At 39.0% G+C, this 13,926-nt stretch overlaps 1 protein-coding gene across 4 annotated transcripts in view; it reads left to right on the forward strand.

Moving 5' to 3' along the window:
* The window catches only part of epha7 (eph receptor A7), a 68,289-nt gene that overhangs the window by 45,174 nt on the left and 9,189 nt on the right, over positions 1–13,926 (forward strand). For 2 of the 4 annotated variants that reach the window (XM_087778926.1, XM_087778928.1), the window contains exons 6-8: positions 10,690–10,814; positions 11,347–11,515; positions 12,700–12,844. In XM_087778926.1, coding sequence (XP_087635052.1) covers positions 10,690–10,814; positions 11,347–11,515; positions 12,700–12,844 — 439 coding nt within the window. The remainder of the gene's footprint in view (positions 1–10,689; positions 10,815–11,346; positions 11,516–12,699; positions 12,845–13,926) is intronic. The other 2 variants (XM_087778927.1, XM_087778929.1) reach the window with 1 other exon arrangement.

Consider the following 13,926-nt stretch of genomic DNA (forward strand, 5'->3'; position numbering starts at 1 on the left):
GTGAGAAGAAAAAGTTGAGACGGTAGAAAGTCAGAATACAGAGAGAGGTGGTTGCGGGTTCTCACCCTGAATGGCTGCAGAACTGCAAAGGAATTTGTGTTAATGTGCAAAATGTAAAATAAAGAGTAATGAGATGACACTTACAAGAACCAATCAAAATTGTGATTAAAAACTATCATCAATAAGTAATAAGTTGTCCTTCGTCCTCGTCCTTTCTAGACCAGGGTCAAAAAGCGCTTTAACAAACAATAACAATATACAGCTAAAGCTAAGCTACATGCTTTCAAAGGCCAAGACACATAAGACAAACACAGGAGTCCCAAGGAAAAGCCTGCACAAATAAAAATGTCTTAAGAGGTTTCTTGAAGGAGTCTGTATGACCATATTTCATTGGCAGATACACTGCAACTGCGCCCAGAAAGGTTTGATGAGAACCACTGTAGCAAAGACCCTGACATTCCCAATTCATCCCTCAGTCTTCTCAGCAGGATCTGGTGGTCAACTGTGTCAAAGGCTGAGGACAGATCCAAGAGAACCAGAACAGTGTATTTGCCCGAATCAGTCGACATAATGATGTCACTGGACACTTTCAGTAAGGCTGTCTTCGTATAGTGATGTTTATAGAAGCCAGACTGAAACTTTTCAAGGATGTCGCTCTGATCCAGGAACAATGACAGCTGCTCAGACACGACCTTCTCCAAGATCTTGGACAAGAATTGAAGCTTAGAAATAGGCCTGAAATTACTGAGGTTAGTCAGGTCTAAGCCTGGCTTTTTGAATAAAGGCTCCACAATGGCATGTGTAAATGCATTGGGAAAAACCTCTGTGGAAACGGAGAGGTTTACCATGTTGGTAACACAGGGGCCAATTACATCAAACACTTTAGTTAGGAGCCTTCATGGAAGCACGTCAGACAAGCAAGAGGAGAGTTTCATCTTGCTTACCAGTGCCGAAATATCCGCCAGAGTTACAGTTTAAAAGAAGAGTTTAAAGAAGGCCAACAAGGTGGAGACAGGCTTAGTGACAGCAGGGACCACACAAAAGGGCAGGGATTATCTCCTTGATCAATTTAATTTTGTCAGTGAAAAATCTCCACAATGCATTGCTGTAAGCTTCACAGAAGACAGGGGTGATTGGAGCAGCAGGACACACAAGAGAATTTATCGTGTCAAACAACACTTAGTGTTATCTAAGTTTATCTTATTTAATGTTACCAGTTTCAGAACTTTCAGATGAGATCTGTCCATGTCAAGAGTAAAAACTTAGTCTAAAATCATTTTTTCCATTAAAGGATGACCTCACTCAATGTCACTTTCTATGTTAACAAAGAGCTCTGAACATGTACTGCTGAATATTTGGTTGAACATGAGATGACATGCCCAGGTACGTAGTAACATCAGAAACAGTCATGAGGGTGAGCAGACATAAGACGTCAAGTGAGCTGATGGCAGATGGATGACTGATAGTGCTCAATGCTAATGACAGAAGCAAAGCGGGCCAATCCCCAAAACTACTGTTAGTCACTAAGTAGGATTTGGATCCTTTTTTTTTTCTCTCCATGAGCTGTCTAACAGAAGTGTCTGGCCTGGGGTGGTTACTTTATTGGTCGGTTGTAGCTATGAATTAGTGCTGCTATTTAGTGGCCGAAAGTTTAATTGCACAAAAAAGGAACAAACGGTGTGAATATACACATTTTAATAGTATATCTTTAAAATAAATCAATTATTTGAAACTAAACACACTTTAACAAAGCATTAAAGAAGTAAGGTAAAAAATAAAATAGGATTTGAAGCCAAAAGAAAACACAATTACACAGTGCTGTTAAATATAAATAGAGTATTGAAAAAGATACATTGATTTACATATGTATATATATCTATTATATGTATTTTATACACCCCTACATTGCATTTTATGATGAATCTTTGAGATTCAGGAGGCTATATTGCCCTGATTTTTCTTTTTAAGCTTTACTTGTCTTCATTACACATTGGGAATTTATGAAATCCAAAATGAAGCTAGTTTTAAAATAGTGTCTTCATGTCCTCGGAATGTACCAGAACATCTCTGCGTTCTTGTAATGACAGCATTTCTGTCAGAGAAGATTTTGCTCTATGCTTTGAGGAAGCTGGCTGAGAGAGTCATGATCAATTGAACCAGACTGCTCCGTGCTAATGTGGAGTCTGGAGATGGGCTGGATCTGATTTCACTCGTCTGGCCTCCACTCCCGCTGTGATTAAAGAACACACGAGAGCTGATTAATAGAATTATCTGGTGATTTAATGGAGGATTATGACGCAGGCCAAGGGGAATGTGGACATCAGTCTACCATTCAGAGTCCCGGAAGTTTGAGCCTTTTATTCAGGCTTACAGAATAAAAAGAGCTGCTACAGACCTTATGAACCTCTAAGTAAATGCAGAAACTCATGATCGTGGGTCTCTGTGTGCTAAGCATCTGCAGCTCACTACGTTTTATAAGCTATCTCACTTATCAATCTCTCCAGAGCTCAGACCTCCAATCAGGCATTGCGATTTTGATAGCCTTGGGTGACGCATTGACATTTAAAGAGAGTCAGAAGGTGGAAGGTTTGGCTGCTTAGCACCTCCTGTAAATATCCTCAGTCAGTGTGCCGCGCTCGCAATCAGCCCTGTGACTTTCCATTCCGTCCTCTTTGTTTTATTAAGATAAATGATAAGGCCACAGTGTTTTCATATTCAGTGTGTGCCGGTGCGGTTGTGTTTTTTTAAAGGACGCGCTACGCAACAGCTAGTAGACGAAAAGGTCAGCTCCAACAAATAAGCAACGGCAACTGTGTGCATTAGAGCTAACACTGACGTTTTCATTTCTCTTCGGCTTGCTTGGCTGTGCGCTGAGGCATTAATGTGTTGACTGAAAATAACCTGAAATTGTTGCAAATCCATAAAATAGGCAACACACCGGTGCATTTGACCTATTTCTGCTCATTTGTGTCGGGGTTAGCGCAGCACGATGTGATGAATATTTTTCCCTGTCAGCCTTTGATGACATTATTTAGGGACTCAATCCCTTTCCCCAGTAATCGTAAATTCATTTTATTTCATATATGTAGCCTGAATTAGTTCTAGTGTATAGGCTCATGAATACTAGCACATACGCTGTACAGTTATAATGATAAAAAATTACTTGAAATGAAAAAAAACAACAACCTCTTTTTAGTCTTATTTCCTGTTTTACGGTTGTTGCTTTTTATTAAATTTATATTTAAGCTGTTATAACCTAGCATTACTCTCATTGACTGGGGGTCCAAACAGTTTAACCTCAACATAGTAGTCTTGTTGTCTCTCTTTAAATTGGCCAAAAGATCAATTGATGTCCAGCCTGGATGGAAGAGTCAGCAGTTGTGTAAACCTCAGGTGTACAGGTAGTTTACACCAAACTTTTCTTGTTACTGACCCAGGAAATACTGGAGAAACACTCCTGATCAATAACCGATCATGTAGTCTGGTATGTTTTATATAAGTAATATAGGTTTTTGAATTGTGATATGATACTAGATACTTAAGACAAACATGGTTCTCGTGAGGAAAAAAAACAAAAACATACTATATTGTAATTCTGACAGACTCTCAGACAACAATCTTTATAATTGGTTTATTATCATTTGTGACGCAAATGCTTTAACTTATTGTGTTGTGAGTGAGTTGATCCCCGATATTCAGGTAAATATGTGCATTCACTCCTAAAGTCAGGAAAGATGAGGGAGAGAGACAAAGGATTTGTTGTGTGATGGTTTTAGCTTTTTGAAATGCAACGTTGTTGTCCTTAATTCAATTAGATATATTAAAACACAAACATTGTTTATTAGCAGGATAGCAAACTTGTGTAACAAGACAATCACTCCATAAAATTACCTGAATCTTGTCGTGTCAAACATTTACAGCATGATTAGACTCCACAGAGGAGACTTGTTGCTATTGGAATCATCCAATTATTGAGTGGGAGTGGGCAGCCAAGCGGCATCTCAGCAGGGGATGAGAATCAACATTCTGTGGCAGCGTGTTCAAAAGTAATGAGTGGACTTGCTTAGTTTAGTGTGAAAGAGGTTAATGCACTGAGTGAAGACATGGTACCAAGATTTTAAAAAGTAACTTAAATTAGAGTTTTTTGACATCTATGTCTGGCCTGCCTTAATCTATTTTGTGAGCTGTCAAAAGTGTGTCATTTCAGGGACTTCTCCTCTAAAAATACAGGCCAGTTCTTGTGTCAGCCGGGATCAGCAAGGATGAAAGCCTGAGCCCACTTCCTGCACTCTCCATCTGTAACTGGATCAAAGGAGTCCAGTTGAAAGGCGACATCAGTTTATTTGTAATAAACCGATGTTTATTCCCAGTGGGCCTCTTGGAACAGGTTTCCCAGTGTTGAGCTACATGCCACCTGACTTAACATGGCATCCGCCACACACGTGGTCCCGGCTGTGCATCGTCAACATAATTTGTCCTGCCACAAGAAGTCAACAAATCTTCCCCTTTTTGGCAGTTCGTGACTTTTCTCACTGTTTGTAATGCAAGCGGTTTGGAATGTTTAAACTACAGGATCATTTTTAGACATCAGGGCTTGGCTTGTTTTTTTGGCAGCACACCCACATTTTAGGATGTTTCTCAACATGTTTTTACTGTTATTGCCGCTTGCCATCTGTCCACATTTTCATCGTCTGCGTCTTCTATTTTCAATGTTTTTATTCTCTCTACAGTTTGTACTTTTTCTCATTTACTTTACTAAATGATATACATAATACGTATGGACCGCACTAACTAAAATCTGAGATGTGAGACGATGATATTCTCTATGCACAGAAGCATCATTTGAACAATGCTTTCCTATGATTATGCAAATGTTGGAGGTGTAACAAAGACTTGAAACAAAGAAAATGATGGTATTTTCCTCAATACCTACAGATGAACATGCAGGTTGCTCATGTACCGGCTGATGATGGGCTGCTGCTCGCCCATAATCATACTCCTGCACAGGATCACTTCCACGGCAAATGGAATTCCTGCTGACTAAATAATCATGTAACAAAACCAAGCAATGGTGTCTGCATTGTTTATTGAATGGCATTTTGACATTCCACGAGTGTGTCGCAGCACCAGCAGTCCAAATGATCCGCTTCCCAGCAGGCATTGGGGAGCAATCATGCACAAGAACACATTGTATGTGAATATCAGTGTTGCATGAATACAATTTCCTCCGCTGACCTTATACTTTGAGTCCAAGCTCCACGCATCTAACACTGGCCTGTACTTAAGCTGTTAGATTGTATTCGGGAAATATATTTACCCGCTTTTCTTTTAATTGAAGTGTCTCTGACATCTGCTTCTCCATAAATATGGGCCATTGGGTCCTAATGTTGTCTTTGTCCTTATTACTCAGCTGATATTATAATAACTAATGGTAAAAAGTTGCATTTTGCCTTTTTTAACTCATTAAAAGATCTAGTACATTCCTTACACAAAATAAAACCTTTATCCATCCAAATGTTTTATTAAAACCAGATCAAATGTGATTATCGGATCATAGATAGTGATGGGTTTAGGAAATTAAAGTGCCAACCTTTTATCCGCTCATTTTGGTGCGAGTATTAAATATTAAAGTTGAATTTGATGCAGTGTAATGATTCGGAAAATCCCTTATATTAGTCAGTTTTGAAGCGAGGTCTCACACCCCACTGAGGTAATGTCCATATGCATAGGAAACCAGCAATTACCACTCCACCTGCAGGTCCATTGTCCAGTTATAGATGTAGGTTCAGATGTATTTATTAATAACTGAGACCTCACCTCTGGAGCTGTCAGCTCTCCAGTCGATGAAAAAAACCTCCATCCTTGGGCTCCTTCACATCCGACTGAGCTAATTGCTTTCAAATAAAGCAGTCTTTAACCCCCTGATAATCACTCCGTGGCCACTGCTCAACTGCCACTTATGCTCTGTGTGTTACCTTTTTTACATTAGTCTAAGTTTAAGGGAATTAAAAGCTTTTTTGTCAAAAATTAATTTCCTCAATCTCTAAATGAATAATCAGATTGTACAATTGAGTTTTGTCAACATCTTTTTGAAACAAATTTCTTAAGCGACAATAAGGAAGAGAAGTACCGTAATAATATAATTTTCTTCACGATGTAGGATAAGCATTGAAATTGCACCTGGTTGCCGCAAACAATAAAATGCCACATCCCCCGCTCCCATATACTGTATAGTACAGCTCCTATAGTTTCTAGTTCAGGTCCTACCCAAGTTTCTCTTCCTTGTATTTTCTTTGTATGTTTAAACTCCCAGATACATGGTGAAAGAAAAAGAAAAAACATCACACCATGAGCCCGTCTTTTCACTCCGCAGATGAAGCCGTAGGCGTGACGCCGAAGACGGCAGTAATTAATATAGCAGTTCATAGTCCTGGTTCAGACCACGAGGCGTGCAAAGATAGGTAGATAAAGACGCTGATGAAATGAGCTACTTCCGCTCAGATTTTAAATCAGCGAGTGAAAGAACAGGATATTAAAAGGAGCTGCCGCTAATATATTCATAAGATATTCAGATGCAGAGCACGGTTGACACCACCTTCTGGATCAGTTGGTCTTATAGGAGATGGTGTTCAGGGTCATTTCCATCTTTTTTATATATTGCTAAACGAGTGTCGTTTTGAGTCGGCCATGATAATGACATGATTCTGGAGTAATAACTGCTGTAAAATGGGTGTTGATTAAGTGTCCAGATCAGTCCTTCCACAACTGCTCTTCATTTGATGAAGGTCAATAAGTGAGGGAAAAGTTTGCTTTGGAATTTGACATGGCATGTTGTTGACTGCTTTTAAAGCAGTTTTAGGAGGAGACTAAATTAAAACTACCACCAGGGCATGAGGAAACATGTGTTTGGCACAAACATATTTTTTTTCTTTCATTGCATTTAACTTCTACTCTCTTTGAGATGTTTTACAGTTAAACAGGAAGCTGGCATCTACAGAGGTGTACAATGTAATTATGAAGAAGTCCTTGGAACCTTGGAACTTCCTCAGTGAAGTGTCAAGTATGCCATTAACAAAGGTCAGAGATTATTGAGTAAATATGAAGGTCATTGAGGTTTGGTGTAAATCGTTTTGGGGCCGTTATGACTTAGATTTTGCCATTTATATGAAGAGTAAAATAATAAGTGGCTATTATTTATACAGCGCTTTCTATGCTTTTCAGCACTCAAATCGCTTTACACTAATTTATCCATTTACCCATTGACTTACACAATTACACACTGATGCGAGTGATCTGTGACACAGCATGCCAGAAATCGGTGTGTTGTTCAGGGACACAACGCAGCAACAATCTCACCGGAGCTGAGAATGAAACAGCAACTTCTCAGGCCACAAGCTCTGCGTTCTGAGCAATCTTGAACCCATTAAAATACATTTTAAAGTTGCGAAATTGAGATCTGAGTTGTTGTATTTGAAGTTGCCCAGAGTGGTAGAACTACTAAGACAGTTCCAACGTTGCAACCTCCTTATTAAATTAAATGGTCACCAATGGTTGTCAAAAGAGACTTATTAACGTTAATAATCAGACATGTTTGAGGCAGTGGTCACTTGACCGCCTGTTGCTAACAAACCCTCTCAGCTTGTTACATTTTATACTGAGTGTTCTCACGTTAGAGAGAATAATTGATAGACTATTAGGTGTGCCTGTACACCAATGCACCGCCTTGCAGGTCAAAACTAAACTTACAAAATAACATCAACCAAAAAATAAGGCCTCAAAACACTAACTTAAAATACATTTTTTTACATTTTTTATTCAATGCCAGGCTCTAGTGCACTCTTTATACACAGTCACACAGCTAAATTATACAAATCACATGGTGACCGCAGAGTACAATCATAGGATACTTTCCCACACTACTTCTCTTGCACCTGATCTGCCCACAGACAGTCCCTTTCGTCGTTCACTGTTTCCCACATCACAGTTGTTCTCCCTCGTTCTGACGAGTGATTGCTCCGGGCTTTCCAGAGATCACAGCGTCTCATATGAGGCTATTGTCCAGTTCTAATGAATGGAGTTGATATAATGAGGCACATAAAACAATTTGAATTTATTTGGCTTGATTTGGACCAATTTATGTTGGCTCTGAGGTTCTTCTTAGTCATCTATAGGGAGAAAACCAAAGTAGATTTTGGCCTAACTTTGACTGAGTGCAATCAAATTAAAATACATTTTAAATATTGTACATTTACTTATTATCTACGACACAAATGTTCTCTGAATGTGATTTTATACATTGAGCAGTGAGCCGCATGTTCTGCAGTTGATGAATGTGTTTGAGAAGTTATAACATAAAATAAAAAGTTTTATAAATATATATTTAATTTGCTGTTGGATATTAAATTCAAGTATCAAAGGACTTTTATTACACTTTTGGATTATTGGTTTTCTTCAAAAGACCCACTGCAGTGTGCAACAAATAACTTAAACAACACTCAAAATGGAAGACTTTGTGCAGTGAAGCAGATCCCCTCTACTTTTTACGTTCGGTTTACTTTTGAAACACAGTGAGCTGCGGCTTCTTTGATTGAGCCATTGATTTTAATGAGAAAAACAAAACAACAATAGAGAGCAATCACGAGTTGTACACCATCTGAGGGAAGCCACAGAAAAGTGGACTCCCAGAGACGGAGCCATCCAGAGGGGATCAGTGCCGAGAGAAGCTGTGAATAACAACTTTAGTGAAAGATTCATGTGCTTGGATGCTAGACGCGCGATGATGAGAAATTGTGAAGTTAAGCTTCACTAAACGCTTGTTAGAGAAAGCACAATGTCCCTTGTTTTGGTTTGACTATCCGAAATGTCACAACAGACATTTTCTGACAGGCTCTCGTGTGTCATGTCTGACCCGCCACTGTCAGGAATGACTAATGAGGATTTAATCCAGCCGTGGTCATTAGGGATGGGTCATCTTTAAACAATCTGGGGTCAAGCTGCATAATGGCTACCGAGGTGCAGCCCTAATGGGTCAGTGAGCAAGGGGGCCGACACTTCACCACTCTGCTGCTCATAACGGTTTCTGCTGGTTTCATTATAGAAAAATAAAAAATATAATAATTTGTGGTATGATTCATCCCACAACTGTTTCCAGACCGGGCACGGCTGCCTTGGAAAGTCTCACCTTCATGTCATCATAGACAATTCCAGACATGTCATTTGACGTGCTTTCCCAAACAGTAGCATGACTCATTGGGATTTGACTGTTTATTTAGAGGATTTGGGGTTTTCCATGTAAAAGAATACTATCCAGTTAAGTCGGGCATAACAACAATAAGCCGAGAGATTTTGACTATACGGGCAGCCTTTAAGGTTTATGAAGTCGGATGGAGCCCCTGTCATGACGCCGTGGAAAAAACATCCAAGTCAACTTTATTTTTATCTGGCTTCTTGTTTTTCGGTAATTCCCATCTGGGGCTGCCACAAAATGTACGTGATCCCTAGTCACAACAATCCTCCCTAAAATATCCAATAACCTCCAAAGTTTCTTATTTCTTAGTATTATTTAAACAAATAATCTCCCTTTTTAACCCAATAAAAAATAGACCAATTCATTTTATTTTTTGTCGAGTTAGTTCAGATAGGCATTTTTTATTAAACTTAAACCCCTGTTTGCGTCAACAAATAAAGCTCGCAAATTGGTGTGTGCGTGCATGAGTGTGTTTGTGATTAAACTTTATAAGTTGCTAAAAGAGGAACTTTCTTTGTATTTTTAGAAGCCTATTATTTGAGCAGCTTAAGACATTAAGTGAACGTATACAACGAAGCATTAAGTTAATCCAGGTGTTCGCTTTAATGAAGCAGAGTCCGTGGTAATTGGGACAAGTATCAGAGGATCCGAAAAACACTTTCCTGCATCTGAAAAGCTTATCTGTTATCATCAGGGACGGTAAATGCGTTCGACTTTCTTTATGCCATTAATGCACTGCAACAGTCATCGCTGTTTGCTTTCTATTTCTCTTATCTGCTGCACGGTTGGATTATCTCATCTCACCATTTTACTAGAGCTTCCTATTTTTTCTTTCTCAAAAATATTTCCTCAATAGAAGGACTGGGAGATTATCCCAGAAGTACTCAACAAGTGTTCCTGTGAATTTCCATCTGAGATTAAGAGGATATCCACTTGCAGTTACAATCATTGACCACTGTATCAGTCTCAATTAAGTGGAGCAGTAGAGTACACAGTGATGATTGACAGCCATTTCTACCATATAAACCATTTTATTATAGGGCAACTAATTTGAGAACATAGTTGTCCTGACTCGCTCACATGTCTCAAGTTTTGATGTCTCCCTGTCCAAGACGTTTGACCAATAACAGCATAGTGGGCATGGTTATCGTATTGCCTCCAGAAAAGTGTTTTCGTTTGTGCAAACAAAAACATACTGATGAGTACAACAGAGGTCCAAGAGACACTTAAATCAACACTGTTGAGTATTTCTTCAATGTGATCAGTATGTGGCAGAGACTTATATATATATATATATATATATCAGTACTTTTGATATTCTTTTTCACATGCAACATGGAAACATGCCTTTCAAATTGATTCTCTTGATTTGATTTGTGTTGATTCATAGTTAATGAACCTCATATATAAGTGTTTTAATGAACGAACCGCTCTTTTCACAGTTCCATCGCAGGTCAGCGATGTCATCAAGGAGAAGGTCCAACAGCGCAGCGTCCAGCTCTCGTGGCAGGAGCCACACCAGCCCAATGGAGTCATCACAGAATATGAGATCAAATACTATGAAAAAGTGAGTCATTCTCTGTTATCCTCTGAGATCTAATGTGCGGCTGCACAGGAAGGTTTCTATCATCGTCACATGATGAGAAGAATAGATCCTTTTTCCTAAATATTCCACAGCACTGTGGAATACTTTTTGCCGTTGAATATATGTTTTTTGATGTTGCAAAGATGCTTTGAAACCTCATTCACATCGCAGGAGTATAGTTTTAGTCTATAGATAATTCAAAGATACTTGTTTTCCAAACTTTCACCTGCAATATAAACGATAAGAAACCATGAAAAACACAGTGTGTCTGTTTCTAATGGATGTAAAATTACCTCCATGCAGGCGCGGAATAAGAATATCAAAGTGAACGTTTGTGTAATACATAGAAATATTATTTAGTTGACGTAAGATACAAAGGTTAGAAACAGATTTTCAAGTTATCAGGTTGAATGTGAGGGTAACAAAAAGATAATGTAGACGCATTAAAACAGATGATAAGTTGGTGACACAGAAATGTATCCAAAATTTAAATTATTCCTATTTTTTGCTGCAGGGTCAGAAGGACCGGACCTATTCCACTGTGAGGTCAAAATCCACCTCCGCGACTGTCAACAATCTGAAACCCAGTACCGCCTACGTCTTCCAAATCCGAGCCTTCACCGAGGCTGGATTTGGCACGTTTGGCCCGAGGGTGGAGATCATCACCAAGGAGGAGGCCACAGGTAGCAACCCTTTCTTAACATTTTTCTGAGCAAAAAATGGAGTCTTTCTATAGGTTTTCACAGACGTCGTCTTGTGTCGGATGGTACTTGATATGTTTTAAGTACACACCTTCTTATTATCTAGTAATGAGCGCTGTTATTTAATAGTATAGAATTAAATTGTTCATTATTTAATATTAAAAGCGGAAAAATAAAACAAGAAACACAGTTGAATGGGATTTTAACTCTTAGGTAATGTTCAATGAGTATTACAGGATAACCGGAATAAAGGATGAATTTCTTGGCAGGTCATGTCTTGTCATATTAATGAGTCAGTCTGAAGCTGAATCACTAGAAATACCAGACTTTTAATAAAACATTAAAAAAAATTAAAATGCGGCTCACATTAGCTTGTGGAGGAGAAACTGATACATCACGTCCACCAAGAAGACCACCCAGTCAGCTGGGCATGACTCAGTTTACATGCATCTCATTGGATGTCAGTATGGATGTGGAGGTCCAATAATGGTCCAAATACAGAAGAAGGATAAAGAAGGGTGTCAAGAAACAAAGAAAATATTTAAATTCAATACATGAATGTACAGTATGTAGTAGTCAGATTACAATATCATTTTTTTAATTCAGGGTTCTTGAAGAATATTTTTAACCACATTTTTAATGTTTTTATTTGCTGATGGTAAGATATTATACATTCAATACATTTAATTTACATTTCATGACTTATCCAAAGAGTCTTCTGAATCTAAACAATTCCTACATTTTTTTCACAGCTTTTTTCAAAAATAGAAAAAAAGATCCTTTTAATCCTGATTCATGCAGCGAACCCTGCTCCTCATTATTCCTCTTCTTTATCTGAGATTCACAACCACCTCTCAACGCTTATGCCAAAAACAATCTTTCAGACAATCATCTGAAAACCCTAGCGTTGTGTGAAACGACAACAACCTGAATGTGTCTTTAGAGATGAAGGACGTCGCCTGGACCGGCTGGCTCTCTGAAGCCTGCACCTCAGGTTTTCTCTCAGGAAGGCTCAGAAATAGAAGCATCTCTCCGGAGGGAGGGACCGTAAGGACAAGGGGTAGTCATTAATCCATGTGCCGATCACTGGAGACAATTACGTCCTACAGATTGTCTAACATGCGGACGAGGTCATTGAGTGTTCTTTCTGCTTCTGTCTCTGTCAGCTGCGATTGTGTCCAGCGAGCAGAATCCCGTCATCATCATCGCAGTGGTGGCCGTGGCAGGGACCATTATACTGGTCTTCATGGTGTTTGGCTTCATCATTGGGAGAAGGTACGCTCTCGCGGGCCCCATTGACTCGCCGCTCCTGTGAGTCTCTGCTTGTCAATTAGCTTTTCTGTCACTCACAGACCTCCACGTCTGTGGAGCTGTCACACTCGCGCACACGTGCACCCATCATTTCGTGGCATGCTGCTAATGAGTGACGGTGTAATCCTTGTGGCTTCTCCAAGGTTTCTGTGTAATGAGTTGAGAAGGCTAAAGTGGTTCTTTGTCTGGCTATGGGCTTTGTGTGTGTGTGTGTCGCTGGCTGAGAAAACGATTTGAAATCTCAGCTAGCAACACAAACATCTACTTTAAATCTCACTTTCTACACGTGCACGGAATTAATTTGAATGACACTCCTGGTAATAAGATGTCAGTCGTCTCCACATTGCAATTTTGATTTGTCTAAAAAAAATTGGAAAAACTGAAGAAAAAAAAAACACTGGTAAAGCAAAGAGAAAATCCTGCTTCACTTTGTAGTTGTTTTAAAATGTGTGATGCAACTGTTTAATATCCCTCATGTCTTTCATAGGGATGGGCACTGATATAATTGGTAACATATTTGCAGCAGTAATAATATTAACGGTCGTAACCAGACAAAAAAGAAAACACAGATTTCAGTGCCTTATTTGGGTTTAGTTTAAATTTTCCCTCAAGGAGTTTCAGTCCAAAATACAGATATGTAACATTCATGCATAAATATAGCAATGTTGATTTGGAGCAGAACTCTTCTGGTGATCCCCTCGTGCACGCCGTCTCAAACACACAATTTAACCCCATATTAATACTGTCAGAACATCACTAGACACTGTAAAAATTAGGCTTCAAAACAATACTCGACAAGTTGAATTTTTTTTTTCCATTTCATATGTAATTCATTAGACTTAAATACTATTTTTGGACACATTTTGCATTTTAATTTATTATTATTGAGCACCTTTTCGAGAGCCGTTATCGATATGGTTTGGTGTGGCACTGGTTTTGAATAAAACCGAAATGATAGCATCCCTCGTTTTACTCATCACTCATGTGATTTCTGTTTTTCACCTTGTGTTTCTGTGAATCATGTGTAGCACTCCATCTGCATGAAACACATTACAGCTTGTGTTTACCGCCTGTCGACATCA

The sequence above is a fragment of the Callionymus lyra genome, chromosome 17 (assembly GCF_982586985.1).
Source record: "Callionymus lyra chromosome 17, fCalLyr1.hap1.1, whole genome shotgun sequence".
NCBI classification, from domain to species: domain Eukaryota; kingdom Metazoa; phylum Chordata; class Actinopteri; order Syngnathiformes; family Callionymidae; genus Callionymus; species Callionymus lyra.